The 24,166-nt window shown below is 38.5% G+C and overlaps 5 protein-coding genes and 2 non-coding genes across 8 annotated transcripts; 4 read left to right on the top strand and 3 right to left on the bottom strand.

Annotated features, from left to right (window-relative positions):
- Nucleotides 1–4,962: 4,962 nt before the first annotated feature.
- Nucleotides 4,963–9,358, top strand: LOC17900557 (protein TPX2). The gene is made up of 19 exons (XM_006303849.2): nt 4,963–5,220; nt 5,527–5,618; nt 5,705–5,811; nt 5,905–6,126; nt 6,244–6,340; nt 6,425–6,538; nt 6,614–6,727; nt 6,838–6,990; nt 7,084–7,146; nt 7,236–7,316; nt 7,410–7,565; nt 7,649–7,780; nt 7,858–7,938; nt 8,032–8,151; nt 8,250–8,416; nt 8,500–8,608; nt 8,698–8,757; nt 8,851–8,945; nt 9,035–9,358. The coding sequence occupies exons 1-19, from the start codon at nt 5,040–5,042 to the stop codon at nt 9,162–9,164; spliced, it is 2,274 nt and encodes a 757-aa protein (XP_006303911.1). The 5' UTR covers nt 4,963–5,039; the 3' UTR covers nt 9,165–9,358.
- Nucleotides 9,359–9,468: 110 nt separating this feature from the next.
- LOC17899995 (putative E3 ubiquitin-protein ligase RING1b) lies at nt 9,469–12,758 on the bottom strand. The gene is made up of 10 exons (XM_006307328.2): nt 12,248–12,758; nt 12,040–12,097; nt 11,693–11,751; nt 11,305–11,386; nt 11,094–11,214; nt 10,952–10,993; nt 10,326–10,838; nt 10,131–10,238; nt 9,841–10,011; nt 9,469–9,714 (listed from the first exon to the last, which is right to left on the bottom strand). Exons 1-10 carry the CDS (start codon nt 12,453–12,455, stop codon nt 9,640–9,642), a joined length of 1,437 nt encoding a protein of 478 aa, XP_006307390.1. The 5' UTR covers nt 12,456–12,758; the 3' UTR covers nt 9,469–9,639.
- A 1,072-nt stretch (nt 12,759–13,830) lies between these two features.
- LOC17900351 (RNA polymerase II subunit 5-mediating protein homolog) lies at nt 13,831–16,326 on the top strand. Its single transcript, XM_023789751.1, has 10 exons — nt 13,831–14,194; nt 14,277–14,336; nt 14,502–14,669; nt 14,766–15,146; nt 15,228–15,299; nt 15,390–15,423; nt 15,549–15,670; nt 15,828–15,869; nt 15,961–16,026; nt 16,119–16,326. Exons 1-10 carry the CDS (start codon nt 13,991–13,993, stop codon nt 16,173–16,175), a joined length of 1,206 nt encoding a protein of 401 aa, XP_023645519.1. The 5' UTR covers nt 13,831–13,990; the 3' UTR covers nt 16,176–16,326.
- On the bottom strand, nt 16,253–19,603 carry LOC17897131 (switch 2). 2 transcript variants are annotated; one of them, XM_023789750.1, is made up of 8 exons: nt 19,146–19,603; nt 18,947–19,053; nt 17,570–18,736; nt 17,357–17,483; nt 17,139–17,285; nt 17,010–17,044; nt 16,727–16,922; nt 16,537–16,632 (listed from the first exon to the last, which is right to left on the bottom strand). In XM_023789750.1, exons 1-7 carry the CDS (start codon nt 19,536–19,538, stop codon nt 16,736–16,738), a joined length of 2,163 nt encoding a protein of 720 aa, XP_023645518.1. In that variant the 5' UTR covers nt 19,539–19,603; the 3' UTR covers nt 16,537–16,632; nt 16,727–16,735. The 2 variants fall into 2 exon arrangements, with proteins under 2 accessions (XP_006306750.1, XP_023645518.1); XM_006306688.2 differs by having other exon boundaries at nt 16,253–16,632; nt 17,010–17,285.
- A 407-nt stretch (nt 19,604–20,010) lies between these two features.
- Nucleotides 20,011–20,104, top strand: LOC111828832. Its single transcript, XR_002832592.1, has one exon. It is a non-coding gene; the product is annotated as a small nucleolar RNA R32/R81/Z41 (small nucleolar RNA).
- A 142-nt stretch (nt 20,105–20,246) lies between these two features.
- LOC111828831 lies at nt 20,247–20,343 on the top strand. The gene has a single exon (XR_002832591.1). It is a non-coding gene; the product is annotated as a small nucleolar RNA snoR31/Z110/Z27 (small nucleolar RNA).
- Nucleotides 20,344–20,474: 131 nt separating this feature from the next.
- LOC17898014 (probable serine/threonine-protein kinase At1g54610) lies at nt 20,475–23,970 on the bottom strand. The gene is made up of 7 exons (XM_006306802.2): nt 22,883–23,970; nt 22,508–22,792; nt 22,096–22,413; nt 21,786–22,013; nt 21,486–21,701; nt 21,003–21,380; nt 20,475–20,914 (listed from the first exon to the last, which is right to left on the bottom strand). The coding sequence occupies exons 1-7, from the start codon at nt 23,522–23,524 to the stop codon at nt 20,768–20,770; spliced, it is 2,214 nt and encodes a 737-aa protein (XP_006306864.1). The 5' UTR covers nt 23,525–23,970; the 3' UTR covers nt 20,475–20,767.
- Between the last annotated feature and the right edge of the window lie 196 nt (nt 23,971–24,166).

Here is a 24,166-nt window from a genome sequence, read left to right as displayed (position 1 = left end):
GACGTTTCGAACCGATAGGGGGGGAGAGTTTACCTCGGCTGAGTTCAATCGGTTTTGTGAAGAGAATGGAGTCAAACGTCACTTAACCGCACCATACACGCCACAGCAAAATGGTGTGGTTGAAAGAAGAAACTGTACCTTGATGGAGATGACAAGAAGCTTGATGAAGGCGATGAAGGTTCCGAATGATATGTGGGGAGAAGCTGTACGTCATTCAACCTATCTCATCAACTGTGTGCCCACAAAAGCTTTAAATGGTCAAACTCCTTACGAGAGCTTCACATGCCGGAAACCTCACATCGAACATTTGAGGGTTTTTGGATGTGTTGCTTATGCAAAGATCAATGGGCCTCATATCAAGAAGCTTGATGATAGATCAAAGAAAGTGATCAATCTTGGAACAGAACCGGGTTCCAAAGCTTATAGACTCTATGATCCGGTTACAAAGAAGGTAATCGTTAGTAGAGATGTGGTCTTTGACGAGAAGAAAGCTTGGGACTGGTCATCTATCACAAAGGAATCCGATGGAGAACCGGGTATGTTTAAGCTTCCTCAAGATGGTGTTATAGAAGATGGAGAAGATCATGAGGGTGATCACGAAAATGTCCAACAAGAACCAGATCAAGAAGCTATAAACCAAGACAACCAAGATGAGGAGGAGGAAAAAGAAAACATACAAAATGAAGAAAATAATGACGTGAATCAACAAGCTGGGAATCAACCTTTGGTGACAAGATCAGGTCGTGTGATAATTAAGCCAAATTATCTTAACGATTATGTTTTACTTGCAGAACAAGAAAGTGGAAGATTGTTTCTTACCATAGACGGTGAACCCGAGAACTTTCTTGAAGCTGAAAACATTAAAGAGTGGGTTAATGCAATGAAGGCTGAGATTGATTCTATTGAAAAGAACAAGACGTGGGAGCTTGTCAACAAACCAGAAGGCGTTAAACCTATAGGAGTAAGATGGGTTTACAAGGTTAAAAGGAAAGCGGACGGATCGGTGAGCAAGTATAAGGCCAGACTTGTGGCAAAAGGCTATGTACAGCAACAAGGCATAGATTTCGAAGAAGTGTTTGCTCCGGTAGCACGACTAGAAACTATACGCCTTCTCATAGCCCTTGCAGCAACAAGAGGTTGGGAAATACATCACCTAGACGTGAAGACTGCTTTCTTAAACGGTGAACTAAAGGAGTTAGTTTACGTAATACAACCGGAAGGTTTTAAGAAGAAAGGAAAAGAGGATCGAGTTTATAGGCTTTACAAGGAGTTGTATGGTCTACGTCAAGCTCCTAGAGCTTGGAATATTAAGCTTGATCAAGTCCTAAAGGAGATGAACTTTAAGAAGTGCTTAAAGGAACCCTCGGTATATCGTAAGAATGAAGATAAGGACATCTTGATTGTGGCTATCTACGTTGATGATTTGTTTGTGACCGGTACTTCTCTTAAGGTCATGAAACGATTCAAAAATGATATGTCGACAAAGTTTGAGATGTCGGATCTTGGAAAGCTAACGTACTATCTCGGCATAGAAGTGATTCAAGGAGCAGATGGAATTAGAATCAAACAAGAAGCATACGCTCAAGGAATTCTAGTTGATGCTAAGATGGAAGCGTGTAACTTGACTCATGCACCAATGGAGTCGGGTTTAAATTTGTCAAAGGCAGAACATGAGAAGGAGGTTGATGCCACGAAGTATAGGAGAACCATAGGGTGTCTAAGATATCTTATTCATACAAGACCGGATTTGTCATTTGCAGTTGAAGTTCTAAGTCGTTATATGCAAAGTCCGAGAGAGTCTCATGGACAAGCTATCAAGCATGTTTTAAGGTACTTAAAAGGAACTACTAACTTTGGCTTATTTTTCAAGAGAGATGGGTCACGCAAAGTCATTGGATATAGTGATAGTAGTCACAATATCGACATTGACAATGGTAGAAGTACTTCGGGGCATGTGTTCTATTACGGTTCATCACCGATCACTTGGACGTCGCAAAAACAGCCCACCGTGGCGTTGTCATCGTGTGAGGCTGAGTTTATTGCCGCTACAGAAGCAGCAAAGCAAGCTATATGGCTTAAGGAGTTGTTGGGAGAGATATTAAGCATAGAAGGCGAGAAGGTCATGCTTTTGATCGACAACAAAGCAGCCATAGCGCTTACAAAGAATCCGGTGTTTCATGGGAGGACAAAGCACATACTTGCAAAGTATCATTTTATTCGTGAGTGTGTGGAGAATGATCAAATCGAAGTGGATCATGTACCGGGTGAAGAGCAGAAGGCGGACATACTAACCAAGCCTTTAGGGAGATACAAGTTCAAGGAAATGAGGAGTCTAATTGGAGTTGAAGAGATCAAGCGTCCCGGAGTTCGTGTTGGAATTACGGGGGTGAATATTGGATAATTCCAAGTGACTTGGGGAGCAAGTCAAGGGATTCACAAACATGATCTAGATAAGGGCAAGTTATTTAGATAAGGCTTTGTGTTGTTTTCCTAATCTAATTAGGATTAAGGTGTTGTCTTGGTTCTATAAATACTAAGCTTGTGAAGAGATGTTTCACAAGACTTGAGAGAGATTTAGTTTTTGAGTAGTTTTCTAAATCAATAAGAAAGGTTGTTCTTATATTTCTCAAGCACATATAAACTTAGAGTTCAGAGCCCTTTCCGTTGGGTCATTGGGTGGCTGTTCAGCTTCAGCGTCATGGATAACTGGAACCAACGGGTTTGGAATTCTCTTCAAGACGAGCCTTGGAAAGGTTGAGACTGGAAGTTTGTTGCTGGATCCTTGCGACTGCGAGTCTGTATCACCAGTCTTCTCTATCATACCCCACGAGTCCACAGACGGCAGCATTCCGTGAATTTCAGACGACTTGCGAGTCACGTCTTCCATCATCTTCAGCGACTCCTGGGTCTCGGCTGACGGTGAGATTTGACGATCGCCAGGATTCTTTGGTGTCTCCGATAACATGTCCATCTTCGGCGACGGGACTGGAACAGCCTTTTCTTCAAGATTTGTCGGGACGTGTGTTAGTGATGATAGGGTTGGTGCCGTGACTTCAGCATCTTCTGGGATTTGTGGGTTTGAGTCTTGCGAAGTCGCCATTGTGTGTTTCTGATTTTTCTTGAGAGAGAAAAGAGAGTTGGATGATAATTTCCTTTTAACTGTGATAGGGAAAGACGAAGAACTACTATGACTAGCTAGGGTTATTTATAGTAAACGTTGTCCTTGTTTTTTCTATTTTTTTTTTTCCATCAAACTTCAAAATAATTGAATATCGTATGGTGGTGTGGACGTTTACAACATTCGCACTTTAAAAAAAAACATTCGCACTTTGATAAACTCAAACCATATAACTCTTTATAAAATAGAAATAAAATCTTTATCTACACAATAAAATGTGGTCCGATCCATTCTTCATCAAGACAACAAAAATTCTTAAGTATTTACATTTATTTTATATTAATTGCATAACTTAACCTTGATTAAAACATATAAGTTTTTTTTTTTGTGAGTTTCTAGTAATGAGTCATGACTTAGTTAGCTTTAGTCATCTGAAAATTGAAATGACCCATTTCATATAAATAAAACACGCTCTTTATTTGTTCTCATTTCTTTATACAAACTAACTAGCAACAATTCAAACCCATAGTCATATTGGAAAAGAAAGTAGTTATATTTTTAGAAACCACTATAAAAGTGTGTACCGAAAGGATCATGTGAACATAATCAATGTGGTAAATTCGGCATCCCCCGATTTCAAAGTTTAGGAGTATATAAGTCATGTGTACTAATTAATTATATTTTGGAAGTAATAGCAAAAACGAACGAAGAAGAGGACTATTAGACGTAATTAGGTCCTCCGATCCTCTAAATGGAAAATGTGGAATTGTTGTGAATTCAAACAAGTTTTGTATGTATGTGTGGTATACGTGGATGACTGGACTCTCTTTCGAGGGTTTATTATGCTGATTGTTTTAATTTTGTCTTTCTGTTAACTTTATGAATTATGATCGTGGTTATGGTAGGTTAGTGATGGTATGATCGATGACGATGATGATTTGTATTACAAATATACAATGATAATTGATAACGATCTATGATGGGTTTAAACTGTTCGTTACAAATATATAAACTAGGTGTATTGATCCGCATATTCATTTGGTCCATCGAATTTAATTGGTAAATGGGTTAATTCAACCCATTTGGATATAACTTTTTTTGTTTCTTTTCTACTGATGAGTGATGACGACACCCTAGGCCATCAGATTCGATTTGAGAAGGTGCAACTCTGACAAAAATTAAAAAAGATATACCATAGGACAAGTATGTGTATATCAGCAAAATTCCTAAATAGTAACCATTTATATATATGGTTACCAAAAAAATAAAAAGTAACCAATTATATATATACACACAATTTCACTAGCTATAGGTTGCTGGGAAAAAAAAAAGACACTATAATATCCAAATCTTTTAGCTAAGTTTGTCTACGTTTGATAATTTTTATTTATTTTTCTAACGTAATGTTGTCTACGTATAGTAGTTAGTTTTCTGTAACATTTTTTTTTGTATTACACATGCTAATCGAAGTAGAAATAAATCTTTAATGATTTGTAACAAAAACAAAATATATTCTTAATTGGTGAAGAAGAAACGACGTCGTCCAAACTAGGGAGAAAACGACAGTTGTTCAGTTGATCAAAATGTAAAAACTTCGAAACGACACCGTTTCCAAAGATGGGCAATAAAAAAAAAAAAGAGAGATGCGCGTGAGAGAAATATAGCCGTTAGAGACAACAAGATACGGATACACAGAACAAAGAAGAGAAAAAAAAAGGAAAAAAAAGGCCGTTAAGAGTAAGTAAGTGAGAGGAAGCCCATATGTTCAAACTTTATATGACCGTTAGCGATTTCCTTCTTCTTCTTTTATTCTGATCTACCACCACAGAGTTATTACATTCCCTCTGTAATCCAAGGAACCAAGAAAAAAAAAAACCCTTAATTCCCCCGCTCCTCTCTCTCCTAGTTCTGTGATTTTAGTATGGAAGCAACGGCGGTTCCGGCGGATGAATCAATTGCTAGTAGTGTTGTGACGACGATGATTGATGAGACGTATGAGTTCTTAGCGCCTCGTTGGTTTGATTTCATTAACGGAGAGACTGAAGATGAGTCTCGCCGAGCAGAGCTTTGGTTTCATTCTGCGTTAAGCTGCGCCCCTTCTCGTTCGTTTCTTTCTTCTCTTTTTCTTTTCCATCGTCTTCTCTCCTGTATAGATTTCAATTTCGTTATTATTAGGGTTTATTGTTTCTGATCTGAGTTAGGACAAGTTACGAATTGCGTTGTTAGGGTTAATTGGTTTCGGCACGATTTGGGTGATACTATTGTTTATTCCAGATCTCTGATTTCAGTTTCTGATTTGTGAAATTAGGGTTTACTGATTTCTATTCTGAGAAGAGAAATTAGGATTTTGTGTTGACTCTTGTAATCTCTCAATTTCAAAGGTTTGATTTGGTCTTTTCTATCTGCAGCTTCGGTTCCTAGGATCAAAGCAAGGAGATCATTCAAAGTAGAGACCATGTGCAACTTCAATGAAGAAGAGGAGGAAGAGAAACCGCTCAAGGTTTTGTTTCTTACTTTCAATCAACACTGCTTTATCCATTACACGCATCAAAATATTAACCTTTTTAATCATTCTGATTGATGCAGGATAAAGAGCCCTCAGAACCACTAGCTCCTACTGATACAAGCGCAATTAAGCCGTCTCATGACAGTTCCAAGGTCGCAGAGGTCAACAACAAGACAGCCGACGCCAGGTTCTTTCTCGTTCTCTGTGGAGATTGTACCGCTGTTAAGTGAGCCGAGAGGCACTTCTAATGCTCTTTCTTTTCTTCTTGTCCATTCAACAGTAATGCGACGACTGAGCAGATTGAAGACAAGGAGAATATACCTCCTGCTTGCACACCCAAACCACCACTGCAGTTCTCGCAAGGAGGCAAGTCGATGGACCTTAAGAAGCAGCAAACTGCTAGAAAGATAGCTAGTCTGCTGAAGAATCCTTCTGCACTTAGACCAAAAAACCAGTCACAGTTGTCTCAAGCCAAAGGCAGTCATCAGAAAAGTGTGAAAAGGTAGCTGACATTCTTAATCACCATTCTGATATATAAATCTGGTTTCACGTTCCTCTTGTAATTGTTTCGTGTGTGTGTGTGTTGACTGCTTCAATGCGTGCTGATTCTTCACTGCAGGGAAACGAGTGTTAGAAACATGGTTAGCACTACCAATCTGATTCAGGAAAATCAAGCTATCAAGAGGCAAAAGCTAGATGATGGAAAATCAAGACAGGTGAGGAAAATTGTTCAAAATCAGCAACCTTCATTCCATATCTCACTTTCATGACTGAAGCTTCTTCTCCATTAATTTATGTAGATTCTTAATCCAAAACCAACAACTCTGCTCCACAAGACAAGAGAAGGTCTTGTAAACACCGGTTTCAACGTATGTCCTTCAGTCACTAAGTACACTCCAAAGGAGAATAGAAAGGTACGTTTTGCAACAGGACTGCTTGTATAAATTTATAGTCAGACACCCTCTCAACTCTTGTTTTCATTTCTCAAGGTTTATGTCCGTGAGAAAATTGCACCTTTTGTTTCAACTGCTGAACTGATGAAGAAGTTCCAAACAAGCACCCGAGACTTGTCATTGCCTCACGCCAACACTTCTCTTCTGCAGGTAATAAAGAATCGAAACTCTCCACTTCCTTTTACTTATCTCATGTCTTTTTATCTCTTGGAATCTCTTTGACTAAATTCCAGGATGGTACTGTTTTTTTCCTTGTCCAGAATCGACCTAAGCTGACACTGACAAGACCGAAGGAGCCTGAATTTGTGACATCTCAACGAGCTCGTCCTTTGAGAATTAAGAGCAGTGCAGAACTTGAGGAAGAGATGTTGGCAAAGATTCCGAAGTTTAAAGCTCGTCCTGTAAACAAGAAGGTAATAATGCATCTAGTTTCAGCAAAGGTATATCTGTACTTGAGAAAAAAAAAAAGAAGAAGCAAAATTAAGGCGTTCTGTGATTTGATGCAGATTTTGGCAGCTCCAGCTTTGCCTGCGCCACAAAGAAGTACACCACATCTGCCAGAATTTCAGGTAGATAACCCCATCATCACTTAAGAACCGACTCACAGCTGTATGAATATGTTATTATCTACAAGGATCTCATTTTCTTACTGTTGCAGGAATTTCATCTACAAACAATGGCAAGGGCTAACCAGCATGCAGAGACATCTTCAATAGTTTCAACGGAAGTTTCTAGGCTGGTAAAGTGTTTTTTCTCACCCCCCATAAAAGTTGAAACACGCTTGGTTGGTTGTTTTCATGCCATCTGATATGCCTCTTTTCCTCAAACGCAGCATAATGATCGGAGGCCTCACCTTACTGAACCAAAGAGCCCTGTGCTGCAAACAATGCTAAGAGCTCGTCCTACTAAAGTAAAAACTACTGCAGAACTTGAGCAAGAGGAACTAGAGAAGGCACCAAAATTCAAAGCAAAACCTTTGAACAAAAAGGTACTACTAAAGACGTGTAGTTTAACACTGTTTATTTCATTTATCCTCTCTCTTAATCTAACTTGGAACATCAAATCACCCAGATATTTGAAAGTAAAGGAGAAATGGGCATCTTTTGTAACACCAAGAAGCACATAACGATACCTCATGAGTTTCACTTTGCCACAGATGAGAGGATATCACGACCAGATTCTGTCTTGGATATATTCGACAAGGTATATTTCAATTAACAGAACCCGCTCTATGCAAGTCTTCTTTTCACTGAATGTTTGACACAACTTCTTCTTGTCAGCTCTCATTGAACTCCGAATCTTGCCATGAAAAGCCTCTACCAAGGAACACTGCTCCAAACCCCTTCAATCTTAGGACAGAAGTATGTGAACGACGAACAACCTCTCTAACGTCAAAAGTGACTTGATACCAATCTTTACTGACCGTTAGTTTAAAACTACTTTGTGGAAATCAGGAACGAGGCGCTGAGAAAGAGAAGAAATTTTTTATGGAGCTCATACATAAAAAATTAGGAGATGAAAAGGCAAGAGTTCCAAAAGCAAACCCATATCCTTACACGACGGATTATCCAGTGGTATGCACATCCTAAACTTCAAGTTTTCCTTCCTTTTCTTTTTGAGTTGCGAAAGAGATGAATGGTGTTGACAAATCTTTACGTGTTCCAACTCTCAGGTACCACCAAAACCAGAACCTAAACAATGCACACAACCAGAACCGTTCCAGTTAGAGAGTCTAGTAAGGCACGAAGAGGAACTGCGAAGAGAAATGGAAGAAAGGAGGAGAATGGAGAGAGAAGAAGCCCAGAAGAGGCTCTTCAAAGCACAACCAGTTATAAAAGAGTAAGTGACCTTTACTATTTGTTCATCTCCAGATACTTTATTAACGTTTTCAAAATGCTCACAGTTTGCTTTGATGATCATAGGGACCCAATCCCTGTTCCAGAGAAAGTACGAATGCCCCTCACAGAAATTCAGGAGTTCAATCTTCATGTAGAGCATCGAGCTGTTGAGCGAGCAGACTTTGATCACAAGGTAAGGTTTTCAGTTCAGTCATTTCAGCAGACAAAAGAATGCTTCAATAACCTCTGAAACTGATGAATGTCTGTTCTATTTGGAAACAGATCAAAGAGAAGGAGAATCAGTACAAGAGATACCGTGAAGAGAGTGAAGCTGCAAAAATGGTATGCATTAGTTAATACACCCGTAACTCGCATGGATACCTTATAAACCTTGGACAAAGATAGATAATACCAGCCAAAATTCAAATTTGTCAGGTGGAAGAAGAGAGAGCTCTGAAGCAAATGAGAAAGACAATGGTTCCTCATGCTAGACCTGTGCCTAACTTCAACAAACCCTTCTTACCTCAGAAGTAAGTTCCAATACAGATTTCATTGAACCATGTCTTCTCTTTACTTTTTATCCTCTCGTACTGATGAAAAAACTTCATGTAACACACAGGTCGAACAAGGAGACCACAAAGCCAAAATCACCCAATCTTAGAGTGATTAAAAGAACAGAGAGAAGAACCATGATGGCTCGACCAACTGTGTCTGCAGCTACCAGCGCCTCCGCTGGTCAGATGAGGTAGTTGTTAGCAGTAAAAAAAATCTGAAGCAGAAGCAGCTGAATGTTCATGAATGCTTGAACCTACATCACCTCTGTAAATTGATTCAGTACTAAATTTTCCTGTGTGTTCTTAGTACTTACTGATATAGTTTGCAGTACATTGCCTTGTGTATCCTGATTCTCAAGTTTATTAAAATGGAAAAAGATTCATTATTATAGAACTTGTTTCATGTTTAATACAAACATAAAACGGCCAAAAATCTTTCTTATGTAAAATTCATTATATAAATTTTGTTTCATGACTAAAAGAAAAAAGAAAAACAGGCTAGAGCATAAACAGCCAAATATCTTATGTACTTTACTAGTACAGTAGCAGTACATAGCATTGTCTTTTATGTTTCCTGATTCTCAAGTTTACTTAAACTGGGAAAAAAAATATATGAAACCATGGCTAAAAAGACTGACTGAGAAAACAAGCAAGAGCACAACAGTCTAATTCATTCATGTACATTGTTTGGATCACTTGCTCCAACCTCTTCTATCCGATTCTTTTTTGGCCGGTACACTACGACCTGAAAGGAAAAAAATAATCAAACAAAGGAAAGTTACAAAGGAAAGTTTCAGACGGCATCACGGCAAGAGACCGATATCTAGATTTAGGTTAGATGAATTGTAGACACTAATAATAGTGACATTACCGTATATCCATGGTTTGAAAGGTAATCAACTTTTAGCTTTTCCAGGGTTTCATCATCTTTAAGTCTTTGCATCTTCTTTATAGAGGTATTATTCTCAATTGCCTTATCCTCTTCTTTAGACACCAACAGTTCAACCTCTTCAGCCTGCAATTGCATCTGGCGTGCCACATACTGTTCAACATTCAGAAATATAAGTATTAAGATCCATGTCATTGCAACAAATTTGGTTTCTCCTCTCATCCCTACAAGTCGAGACTCAAAAATTATATTAGCAGAGGGAGAGAACTCACTTCGCAGAGTTGTTTCACTAGCAAAGTAGGTCGACAACGAAGATATGGCTGAAGTAAGTTTGGTAAACCTTTTGCATCCAGCGAGATTAGCTTAAGAGGAATATCCAACTGCAGAACAATTTTATGTTTTTCAAAACCAAAAAAAATTGTAAATCATAACACTGGTGGTGAACAAAGAGTATGTTCTTTTGTTACCTCCACTTTATTACCCTCCTCTAAGCTCCCGAGATATTCCACAAGTCTATTCAGGCGAGCATTTCTCTTACTATTAGCTCCTTGGTTATTATTCCCTTGCCTTGTGTTACTTCTTGTACCGCCTCTTCCCCATGCAAGTATTTCCGCATTCGACACAAGCCCAGGTGATATTCCTCTGATGTCCTTATGATGCGCCTGCTCTGTGCCATTACCTGCACACTTATCGTTGTTGTATGCAGCTGAAGAAGAAGGGTGAGTTGTAGAGCGCTTTCTCCGTTTTCTCTGCAGGGCACAAGGCTCATCTGAAGAAGAATCTTTGACTCTGTTGTTTTGATCATCATCATCTTGGGGTTCTGATGTATCCTGTTCCATGCTTCTGCAGCTCCTTCTTCTTCTGGAGCTACTACCACTACGTTGGGTTCTCGATAAGACTGCTGCGTCTTTACCAGAAGACTTTTTTTTTGAAAAAGCTGAAGACTGTTGCTTCGATACTCGAGCTATTGATGCTTGAATCTACAAATGAAGAACAATAGTGCACAGATCACTTAGTCACCATAGAATCATTTTGATCTACTTATGTGGGTTAGTGTTATGTTACATGCGAGGCCATGCCTAGGGTTTCTGACCTGCTTATTACGAGCCTTGTCATCTTGATGAAAAGCCAATTCCTGAACAATAATGAAAGGGCATATAACTTTAGTAATCTCTCTCATAAGTAACCTTCTCTAAAACTGTTGAAGAGGAAAAGGAAAAATGTTAATGCTTCACCTCTTCCTCAAATTTATCAATATTTGGGAATAAAGTTGCTATAAAGGCATCAAACAGTTTGTCCTCTCTTAAAGAACGTCGGCTTGCACAATGTTTCCTGCAAGTAGGACACTCATTGTTCCTGTAAATGTATTTGCCAGTTAATATAACCCAGAACAAGCTTTACAATAGGCTGCCTAAATAATGCAGAACATGCAAATGGAAAGCATACCCCAATCTCATTGACTTATCAATGCACTCTTGGCAAAATCGGTGGAGGCATTCCATGACAGTCCTTGTTTTCTTTATAATTCCTAGAAAAGAAAAGAAAACCAATACTAGCATCAGTCAAATCTAGTAAACTGTAGTAACAGCGTTGATGCAATATAGAGCGACTGATTATGTAAAAACACGACTATGAGAAAAGTTGACAATCCAAGAACAATCTACAACAAACTTGTGCAATGCTAGATTCTTTAAAGTGAGCATATTTATGTCAGTTGATCAATGTAGCTGAAGCCTGATTTTCCTAGTTGGTAGTCAACATTCACAATAATGGTGCCGGGAAAGCAATTGAAGCTGACTGATTTTGAAATACAAATGCGCAGAAGAGCAGGTACCTAAACATATCGGGCACTGCACTTCCCTACGGATATCCGCTAGATCAACATCTATATATCTGCAAGGCAAAATCAAGAAGTCCGTTTAAGTAAAAAAAAAAAAGGATGTTAAGCTATAACATGAGCTGAATACTTTGTGATTTCGAGAAGAAACACGACAGTGACTATAACATGCAACCAAGAACCAAACAGTGCATCGGATCAAAGAAACAAAACGCAAACTTAAAAAGAATATAAACTGAGGACATCAGCAGAGAACACTAGTAGTCTAGTTCCGTTGAAAACCCATCAAATACAACGGTGAAACCAATCATCAGATAAATCTCAAGAGAGAAAAGAATTGTTACTCTGAATCTGATTGCTCTCCTCCTGGACCTGAAGAAGGCTGACTTCTTTCCTTAGAATCTGAAAATTTTCAAAGAAGTACCAATTAAAGAAATCGATCACTTTCATGTTACAAACACACACACACACACTCACGCATTGATTGATTCATATATCTCACATACGTATCCATCCACAACTGCAAACAAGAGCAAAAACGAAACCTTTTACCTTCTTCTAACGCTTCTTCATCCTCTGCTTCTACTTGGTCACGTTTCACGTCGTCTGCTTCATCTCCACTTTCTTCCTTATTGTCATCCATTTTCTCCGGATCTCCTTCTGTCTCGACAGCTTCGGGATTGAATCTGTCAGCTTCTGAGTTCCGACCCAGTTGGTCGTACTCTTCATCGGCGGCGGAAAGGTTCTTCAAAGCAGGCATTGTTGGTCGTTGATACAGTGATCTTGGAAACAATAAATAAAGCTCTCACCTTTCTCTATCTCCCTTTATGGCTCTCTCTTGAGGGGTTTCTTATATGTAGTTTTCGTCGTCCTTGGTTGCTTTGGTTCGGTGCCTGCCGGTGGAAAGAAGAGAAGGAGAGAACAAAGGAGGACGAAGAAGGAATAGAGAAACTTCTTTACCTTTTGGCAAACACTCTTTGTATTATTTTATAATCTTTTCATTTCTTACTAATTTCTATTAAGATCCTTGGCAATTACAAGGAAAAATCATAGTTACACCCCTTATATTAAATTCTTCAGTCAAACCCTTTATTTTCTCTCAGATCCTCCTAATCATATCTCTATTTTCTGTTTTATTTTTGGGTCGGACAGACGTATCTAAAAAGTTCGGAGTTTTACCCTAAATTTTTCAATTTTCTGATCTAAAAATAAAATACGTGTGAATGAAACGGCGCATGTTATCCAATTGTCAAACGCAATCAAGATTAGTGGACATAATTCACTTACAAAAAATATTTTACTTACCATTGGTCTATCCCGCATCGGATATCACATACTAATTTTTAGATTTTTTTTCACTTACCATTGGTCTATCCCGAATCAGATAAAATATCAAAAGATTATTTAGAAAAATTTAATCTATAAATATTTTAAACTAATATCTCTATTGTTACTTAATTTTTTTCTATTTTGTATAAGGTTATTAAAAATAAATGTTTCGTTTTATTGTTTATCTTTGTATCTTCTGTCAAAAGTATTGAAAATAGATTTACATTGATCTTTTTAAAAATTTAGTGCTGCGTTTCTTGTTAACTATAAAAGTTTCAAAGAAAAACTTAGTGCTATTTGCGGTAAGTGTATGACAGATCTTATAAGTTCAATTCAAAAACAATTGTTTTTCACAAATTATTTAGTAGTAAATAAGTAGTAACTGATGCGTTATCGTTAAATATACATTAGATCATAGAAACAATGTATCAGTTAATGTATATATTGTCAAATATAGCTAGTTCAAAACTACGAAACATCGGAATTGAATTGATGAAGTAAACATAACAACATGTCGGCCTTCTTCTCGTGTGTAAGCCTACTTCTACTTGCCAACCCATTCTCGCATTATCTCCACACTTGCATTACATGTGACTCGCATGTGTGTGGGTAATAATATACATATCACGCACATCATATCATAATTCTTTTCATTATTCAAGATTAGTTTTAATATCATAATAATTTTAACTTTTTAACATTTGTTAGTTGGGTACCGTAAGAAATGGCAATTGAATTTTACAGTTTACAAACGTTCCATAAAACTACAAAATTTTGTTACATAAGTAATTTTTTTTTTCCTTCTAAAATCATCATATTACATAGATTGGGCCGCAATAAGTTGGCCCATTAATTTCATTATAACACTTGGAAGCCTTGACTCGCTTCCCTCTCAATTTCCTTTTTCTTGTTTTCTGGTAATTTTTGTTTCTCTGTTGTGCTGTGCTTAAACCCTTACCGGAAGGAATGGAGCCGCCGGCGAAAGGAACTGTGACGCCGTTAGCATCGTTGTTCTCAGAGGAGGAGGCGCGGAAAGCAGCAAGTTACGTGGAGGAGAAAATCGGAGAGAAGCGAGTAGAGATGAATCGTCTCCAACAGTTCGTAGATGAAAACGACAATCTCATCAATCTCGTGAAGAAGCTTCCCGATCAGCTCCATCACAACGTTATGGTGAGTTTTACATCCTTTCACTCCATCCTTTACCATCTAATTTTGTTCCCGTTTAATGTATCTCATGCTCTTGTGTACACAGGTTCCGTACGGTAAAATGGCTTTTTTCCCGGGTCGATTGATACACACCAACGAATGTTTGGTATGTTCCGTATTTGATTTCAGTGATGGGACATATGTAATTTGATTTTATATAGTATTGATTTGCTGTGAGGTTTAGGAGTTGTTTAGTAAGATACTAAAGCTAGTGTGAAGTTAAAACTTGTTTAAACTGAAGCAAAGGATTGTTTTGGTGATTGACAAATAGGTGTTGTTGGGAGAGAATTACTATACTGACAGAACGTCGAAACAAACCGTTGAGTTCTTGAAGAGAAGAGACAAGACTTTACAGTCTCAAATTCATTCTCTTAAAGCTGAGATTGAAGATTTTCAAACGGAGGCTTCATTCTTCACTACAACTGCTTCTGAAGCAGCGGTAAGTTTTGTTGAGAGAGTGGATCATGTGTTAAAGCCCTTGTCCTTTTTATGTTCTGCATATGCGTTCTTAAGCGGCGTTGTCAATTTCTTATAGGAAGGACTTGTTGAGATAAGAGAAGAGTATGTAGAAGAAGATTCTTCTGCAACTATGATTCAGTCAAGTGGAAAAGAGCCTTCTGGTCTTCCTGGAGGAGAGTCTGAAGAAGTTGAAGACGATGATTTTGCACGAATCATGTCCAGGTTGAATGAACTTGAAATGGAAGAAGAACAGGAGGGTGAGGATGTGGACGATAGAGGTGAAGAACATGATTCTCCTTTAGAAAGTGCGGAGGAGACCGAGCACGATTTGGTGGAAGGAATTAGAGGTGAGACAGACCGCGATAGTATGGAAAACAGGAAACAGGAAACTATCGTATCTGTCCCTAAGATAGCTTCCAGCCATAGCTCTTCCATTAGTGCATCCAGGGTTTCAGAGGTACTTTAAAAGGATTTTTCCTATCTGGGTTGATGTTTATGGTTAATTGTTTTCCCTAATGTTCAATTACTTTTAATCCAGCCAAGAGCCAAAGCCAAAGTTATTGAAGTGATACCAGAGAAACATCCACAAAACCTAGATGATTCGCTCAATGTAAGAAAAACCTTTCATTTTGATCTTCCCTTCTTTCATTAGTGTTTTACAGCTCCTTCTCTGATATTACCTGTTTTTGCATTATGCCAGTGTATCAGACCAATGGCACACTATCTTCCCAAAGGTTAGCTTTGTGATCTAAAAAGCATTTAAGACATCAGAAAAGTAGACTTCACTGTCAGATTAATATACACAACACTGAATCGTCCTCCTGACCTCCAACCAACATCTATGTTCTTTTATGACCAGAAAATCAATCACTTGGCGAAAACCCCCAGCAAAACGCTGGAACATGGAGAGACTTTCAAGCGACCTCTTCTGTTTCCAGAGGAAACGCAAAAACCAATGTTTTAGGACCACAAAAGATCGAGGTATTTGGATCTTATACTTTAAGCTATACTCAGAACCAATATAGATTAGTCTGCATACGAAATCAAGATAATACCTTGCATTATGTATCTTTCTGTGACAAAAATTTAACTTTACAAGCATCTCACAAATAATCATTCCAACCTTTTTTGGGTGCAGTCTCCTATGCAGGAACCAGAACCCGAGTTTGATTCGACCAAGGTTTTATATCTCTTTCGTTCAAGCTTTAGCTAGTTTCAGGTATATCTGATTTTCCTCTAAGCTCACCAAAGATCTGATCCAACTCGTGTAGGCTTTTACTGGATCAATCATAGAGCATGCCCATGTAAAAGAGAACAGCACACACAATCAAACACAGGTACTTTTCAACTAGACGAACAAAACAACACTCATAATGCAGCGAACATGATTCTTATTGCATCTCGTTTGTTTGTTATTTATGTAATACAGTCTTCAGCGTTTCAACCATCCAAACCAGTTTCAAGATTCAAGGCTCAGAGACGGTAGCTAGTCAGTTTTGTGTAAATTTTTTTGTTGGCTTGCCTTATGGTATGTAAGAACTAAGAACGCATGCAAATGGGTGCATCTTGTAAGCTTTCTATATACAATTAAATTAACCAAAATCTACATCAAGAAATCTGATATTGTTACTTGACTCTTTCTAAAAAGTCTCGAAGTAACTTCTCTCTGTCAACTGGGGAAGCTGACAGTACCCATCTACTAAAATCCAGAATCTCCATGCCTTTAAACTTGGCTAACATCTTGTACTTCTCTCTTTTTTGTTCCCTGTTTGAAGAAGACATATCCTCCTCTTCACTACAACCTTTTCTCTTCTTCTTCTTTCGATCTTCACACACTAAGTTCTCATCATTGTCACTGTCTCTATTTAACCTCTGAGATGTTGCTGTTATTGTCTCTCCTCCACCGTTGATGATGTCTTCATTTCGATGTGCATACAGAATGCCTATAAAATAGTCACATAGCCAGAGCAAAGATTTAAAAGACATATCGCAAAATGTAGTCAAGGAGAGATGAGGACAAATCAGTCTTATTCTTACCCAAGTCCTTCAGGATAGGTTTCTCTGTTTCCGGTTTAAAAGAGCACGAAACCTCTTCTTCTTTTTTATCTTCTGAAACACCTGCCTCAAGCAATGATCTCTTATTCTCAACAATATCGCTAGTGAAGAGCTTATCAGAAAGATCACGGAACAGATTTGAAATCCCGAATAGCTCGCCTTGAAACTCTTTACAGTCCTGCTCATGAGACACACCTAAATATTAGAAGAGAGAACAATCTCTAAAATGAGACTAATAAATTAAAGATGCTATACTTTTACGTACCTGGACGCCTTCAAAGTACCTTGTCTCCATTTTCCCTGCAACCGCAATGTTTGAAAGCTGTTGTTTATATACTTGTCTTGTATAAATTAATTCCTCAAGGGAACCAGCACTCAACAAACGAAAAACAACCACATGACGTTTCTGTCCGTATCGAAATGATCTATCTTGCGCTTGCAAGTCATGAGACGGGTTCCAGTTTGGGTCAAATATAACCACACGATTCGCGCTCACAAGGTTTAGTCCCAACCCACCCGCTTTAGTTGATATCAGAAAAACCTGACATAAAAAAAAAGCTCATTTAATCATCAGATCAAAAGTAGGTAAGAAGAATGAGGATTAATAAAAACCTGTTTGCTGGGACTCGCATTGAAATCATCTACAAGAGATTGTCGCAGATTAGTTGGGGTGGAACCATCTAGTCTTGAAAAGCTATAACCTTTTCTAATAAGAAACTTCTCCAGTATGTTAAGCATCCTGTAATATAATGGATCAGAAGCTTATAATAACGAGATATATCTCCTACACTGATAAAAACCTCGAATTGAATCCAAAAAACTAACCTGACAGAGTAACTGAATAGAAGTATCTTATCACCCTTTGAAATCCAAGAAGCCATCAACTTCTCCAAAGCTCTCATTTTCCCACAATGTTTAACATCACTAAGGTCCATGAAGCTCTTGCTGGCGGAAATTCCTCCTACTAGATCAATATCTGTCCCAAACACTGAAGATACAAACTCTGCGTCTTTCTTCTGTTTTTCTGGCTCATCTTTTGGGTTTGGTTTAATAAGCTCCAAATGATTGCTTATCTGCTGAAGTTTCAAAAGGCATGGAAGCACCAAGCAGAAAGGACAAGAATCACAGCCGTCAGGGTTGTCTCTATGAAGGTAACTCCAGATAGGTCCATCAGGAACAATCCTTCTGCAGCACTCATATTGCTTAAGCGGGCTTCCACAAGCGCATGGATTGTCCTTATTCACAAGGCACTGAATTTCGGGGAGCTGCAGCATTCTTTGATACACACGTTTCTGTAATTGACTCATTTGACAGAAGACTACATTATCTTCTTTCCCCATCATCAGATGTCCAATTGTCTCGTCCTTTGTCCTCCTCAACAAATACTTACGCAGAAGGCTGACCAAATGCTGTTTCCTCGTATCTGCAATCTGGACAAACCTTTCTGGAGCAGTTGCTCTCTGCCCAAGCTTAAGCGGTTCGTCATAGAATTCTCGGAAATGTTCACGAGTGCCTAGCGACCCTGGCGCTACCCAGTCAAAAAGGTTGAATAACTCACTGATCTTGTTCTGCATCACTGTACCCGTAAGACCAATCCTTTTCTTCGTCTTGATCTCAAGGCATGCCTCATAAAGTTTCGATTTTTCATTCTTTAACCGATGAGCCTCATCAGCAATCACTATCTCCCAGTTAATCCCAGACAAAACGGGGCCTTGGATTCGAAAAGTATCAAAGCTGGTTACAAGTACCTCAACACCCCGCGCATTGAGTTTCTCCAGAATCATATCTCGGTTTGATCCGTGGTACACAGAAACCTTGAAGAAGCTCGCCCATCGAGAAAACTCACTCTCCCAGTTGTGGATGATCGAAGATGGGCAGATAATTAGTACAGGACCCTTTTCAGACTCCAAAACAGAAGTATCACCAGCTTCACCGTCTTTTCCATATACTCCAGCAAGAAATGCAATAGTCTGAATGGTCTTGCCTAATCCCCTGAGTCACTACTTATTATCAGAGTTCCATTATCATCATAAAAGATAAACTGTTACAGCTACTGTTTCAAATGCAAAAGAACATTCTCATGAACGATCAAACCAGAGCCATTTATATTAGAGAATTTAAAGTCACAGAAAAACCAAAGTTTTCCCGCTGAATGTTTCAGCAGATGGATAAGTATTGAACATTATTGTAACAGGAACTCACATGTCATCGCCAAGAATGCCACCATGGTTGTTTTTATAGAGATTATACAGAAACTTGATTCCCTCTCGCTGATGTTCCAGCAATCTACAGTTGATAGAAGCCGGTACCTACAGCAAATAGTAAGGCAAAATCAAATACTTATCAACACACAAATTCCATCAAAGATGAGCAAAAATTGAGGCTTTGGTAAGAAAAGAACCTTTATGATCGGAATTTCTCCGATTGATGACAGCACAAGTGGTTCATAAGGCCCGGTATAGTCAAATTCAGCCCGGTTTAATCCGGGTCTGCCAAATTCAATCGATGTCTGATCGTCTTCTTCTTCATCCTCTTCTTCTTCAAACTTGATATTTCTTTTGTGATCATCTTCGCCATCGTCAAGACCTTGGACCTGGGGTTTAGAGATTTTAGATTCGTGCTTCGAGGGTAGAAAGTAGGAATCATCGAGGCGCAGTAGCTGCTGTGAGAGAGACGATTTGGGAGGCTTTCTCGACGGTTCCAATTCTTGGGTCGATGTGATTCGCAACGATGACGATGATGGGAAACTACCACAGGGCTTCAAGGTCTCTTTGAAAGTGTGTAACAACGACATCGCTTAATCGATCGCTGCGAGAGCAACGAAATATCAAAAAATAAAAACTAGCGCTTTTCGAGAAACTGAAATACAAAGTAAAGTTGTTTTTTTTTTTTTTTTTTTTTTTTTTTTTGTAAACACAAAGTAAAGTTGTTATTTTTAGAAAATTTTAAAAACTTGCTCGCTGTTATTTTGATAAGGAGCAAAATAAGGGACCAAAAAGGGAAATAGATAGTAGACTACTTGTGCTAGTAGTAATGGGCTGAATCCAAATAGTAAACTACTTGAACCCAAACGAAGCCCAAATTATGCTCTGTGGTCCAATGCTTTTAGGTTTAGGGTTTCTTGATTCATCTCCTATATATACCAAACTCCTTACAGTCATCGCCGTGAAAAGTCACCAATCGTCAATTGAACCCGCATCTTCTGCTTTTGTTTTTAAGATAGGATTCTTTGGTTATTTGATATTCGAAAGGTTTTTTTGTTGTTGTGAAGAATGTGATGAAAGTTGTAGATCGGTGATAATCTTTTGATTCATATGATCGATAAAATTTTCAACTCGCTACGTTCTTTCTGATTCTTACCATTGATTTTTTTTTTCTTTTCTATAAAGTTTGTTTTTATCTTTTCTTGTTCTCGGTTTTACATAAACTTTGTTTTTATGGAATCTCAACGTTTTTGTTTCAATTCAGTTTTATTCGTTTTGGCTTTGAATTACGTGGTATACTGAAGAAGTGATGAGAAATCAGATAAATCTTAGGACACCTTCTGACACAGAACTAACTCTCTGTGTATGAGAAAGACATCATATTCTGATCTTCAGTTCAATTTTCCTCTTTTTTTTCTGCCAAAACATTTAATTAAATGTTACATCTATCCTTGTGGTTTTTTTTTTGTGCCCTGCTTATTTAAATTTGCTAACTCAGTCTGAAGAGATGATTGATTCTCAGGCAATACTCTAATAACAAAAGTCTCACCATTTAACTTCAAAAGAACAAATTAATACAGTATAACCAATGTGAACTGGAGATTACGTATTCATGTACAGATATCAACCTCTATGATGACTCTTTTATAACTACACACTCTAATCAACAAATAGTGGCTTAAGCCATAAGTATATCTAAAACCTATCTTAGCTCTATCAAATCAACATATGATTTTTGACAAATTAAGCAGTCTAGTTCTTTGATGGAGTACAAGTTAAGTTATATACAAAACTTAATGCTTTGATACATAATTTTGCTCTACCAATTGCGAGTTCGGCCTTGTCTTAACATTTGTGCTTGTCTGTCATTAAGTTGCCGATCATGTTCTTCAAGCATCTGGTCCACTCTGTTTGGTTGAGCCAACAACGGTCCTGACATGTAAATCTTGCTGCCACGAGGATTGTACTGTACGTACGTATAGAAACACAACAATGTAAGTACAACAACCAAACCAACTGCTGCAAAAAGTCAAAAACAGTGATCATTAACTAACCCGACAAGGGTCAGTTGGTGCTGTCATATGTCTACTATCCATTGTATCAGCTCTATTGTATGCTCGTCGATCCCCTCTTTGATTCATGACTGGTTGGTCTTGTCGATCTAATAATGCTTTGGAGGAGACTGAGCCGGATAACATCCTCGGGTTTACTCTAGCTGGAGGGTATCTAGGGAGTACATTCTCCTTCACATGCATCGTTGACTTAGCCATATTCCGGTTGATCATCAATGGACCTGAGTGTGAAATTCTTCCACCAGTTTGATTGTTTCTGGTTTGCATATTTAGATAATCAGGAACTGGGCCATGAGGAGTCCTCTCCTCTTTAAACGACTTGAAACTATCGTTTCTGCTCCTCCAATCTTGATATTGTTTCTGCATTTGCCCACAAGTGTGGTTTGCTTAACAGTTAAGACCTTTACAGTTACCTCCATGGTCATTGCGACCTTAAAAGCTAGGAACTTCAACAGAGTTACTTACCTCCATTGTCATTGATAGGGAGTGATCTGCTTTGATCAATGGGACAGGTTTTCTTTCGTGTGATCTTCTCGTCATAGAGTGTTGTCGTTCTTGTTTCTCTGCCCTTATGGGTTGTTGTCTTTTCGCTTCATCCCGCATTTTGGCGTCAATCTCTTTACTCGGAGGATATTTTGGTAAGTACGATGGATCGCAAGCAAATGGCTTGGTTTTGAAGTACTGAAAAAAAAATACAGAGTTTTGTGATTAATAATGCCTCCATGACCTCATGAAATCAATAGTAAAACATCAAGAATCAGTTACCTCACTCTCGAGGGCACAATCTGCAGAGCTCCGGTGATCAGGATCTATGGAGAGTAAAGTCTCTAAAAGCGAAAGAACACTTGCAGGAAAGTCCTTAAAAATCTCTGATACTTTACGTCGATAAGGAATAGTGGTTTTGAATCCAGCTGAAGACGATAGCTTTTGTTTTCTCCAGTAATTTTCTGGTGGTGAACCGCAAAGCTTGAAGATTTTATGCAATTGCTCTACCTGGAAAAGCTATATTTGAGTAGAAGCAAACAAGATGCAAACTCAAAGTTGGAGGAAATTGAATGTATAAGAATGTGCATACCTCGGTTTTTCCAGGGAGGATCGGTTTACCGGCATATAATTCACCTAAGATGCAACCTGTGCTCCATAGATCAACCCCAACACCATAATGAGAGGCTCCAAGCAAAAGTTCTGGTGGCCGGTACCAAAGAGTGACAACATGGCTAGTCAATGGAACACTTTTTGCAGGGTCAAAAAATGTTGCTAACCCAAAATCTGCTATCTTCAGGACTCCCTGACTGTCAATGAGTAGATTTGAGCCCTTTATATCCCGATGAAGAACACCACGGCTGTGACAATGTTCAAGCCCACTTAGAAGTTGTTGCATGTAACACTTAACCTAAAGAACAGAAACATAAAAGACACGGATTTTGAAGCGAAAACAAAAAATCTACACTTTCTAACTGTGGTAGCAAAGCAACTATGTGCAATACCTGAGGCTCTGAAAACTTGACACCGGGTAGAGAACAAAGTCCTAAGAGATCATGATCCATATACTCGAAAACTAAGTAGAGGGAGGATGAAACAGGGGCAGTGATCAACCCTTCCAATTTCAGGACATTAGGATGATCAAGCCGTCTCATTACTATGATCTCTCTTGCCATAAACTTAACACTTTCCATATCATTAAGATCAAATCTGACTTTTTTTAACGCAACAATCTTGTTATGAAGAAGATCACGAGCTCTATATACGCTGCTATATGTTCCTTGACCAATCTGAATCCATAAAATACCAAATTCACTCTAAGTCTACATATCAAACAAAAACATGATTTGTACCAAAGAGAGTTAAGAAAAGAAGCTTACTTTCTCCAGCTTCTCAAAAGTATTTGCCCGGCGTGGAGCCCAATCCACTAGTGCCTCACCTGCAACGGAGACCAGCCAAGTCGGCCATCCTGCAGCCACTTGCTTCCGCTCTGCGTCTTTTGGACCAACAAAGTTCAGGTCCCGAGGAACCGGTAGAACTGTAGCTTCAATCTCAGGTTTCACAGGTTCCTTCTCATTCAGAAGATGATCAGAAAACTGACTAGAACTCAAGATTTCGGATTCATACAACTGAACTTTAGAATCCCTGCTATTCCGTCTATCTAGCTTCTGTTTCATAACCTTTGTTGGATCAATCTCCAAATCCGGGTCTACAACAGCACTAGAGGCCCTTGTCAATTCCTGAGCATGAACAACTCGATCCATGTGATCAACTTTATCAGGATTCTCCAAGATCTTCCCAATCTGATGATCATGAAACCTACCTGAACTAAACAGTTCTGATTCAAATAGCCTAACTTTGGCATCTCCCTTGCTACTGGATCTATCAAACCCAAGTCCCGGTTGGATCCACTCATCTATCCTCGACGAATCAATCCGTGAGGAACAACGTTTCTCCTCCAATGGCTCTTTCAGTGTTGACTTCCTCCTAAAAGGCCTATGCCTAGAACTTACGCAACCCATTGAAGCTCTAAAACATGAATCTATTCACATAACCAATCAATAGCAAAACGTAACCTTTATTCACCACTCCCCTGAAATCTAAAACCCTAATTACAATCCACTCAGAACAAACAACACTTACTGAAGGCACCACACACTTCAACGGCAAACCCCAGTTCACGAAAACCAACAAGATCGTGCTTTTTCTTTTGCTTCTTCTTCTTCTTCTTCTTCTTCAGAAGGAGATAAACTGTGAAATCGCCGTAAACAGAGATCAGGGTGAATTCTCACCGGAAAAGAAGAAAAAATCAAAACTTTCGCCGGAATTCAGTGAAAGAATGAAGAGAAATTCATGGGAACTGATGATGATTGACTTTAGCCTAAGCGTTGAATGTAATCAAAGAGAAGAATGTAAGCAAAGTTGAGTCCTTTTTGGGATGTAGCAGATTTGACTGATTAAACGCTTACGTACAGTGAGTCACTATCATCGATTATTAAAAAAAAAATGAAATTGTTACAAATAACTTAGCCGCCCCTTGTTAGTTCCACTTCCATGGCATTCTCTTTTATTAGTTTTCTTTTATACAAATGTCAGATTTTGTTAATTGGTTATGTGTGATCGTTGTCACTATTCAATTATAAGAATAGTAGCCAATTCAAATA

This window comes from Capsella rubella, unplaced genomic scaffold (assembly GCF_000375325.1).
Source record: "Capsella rubella cultivar Monte Gargano unplaced genomic scaffold, Caprub1_0 scaffold_1, whole genome shotgun sequence".
NCBI lineage: Eukaryota > Viridiplantae > Streptophyta > Magnoliopsida > Brassicales > Brassicaceae > Capsella > Capsella rubella.
The sequence above is the reverse complement of the archived record's forward strand: the minus strand, read 5'-3'. Positions and strand labels throughout refer to the sequence as shown.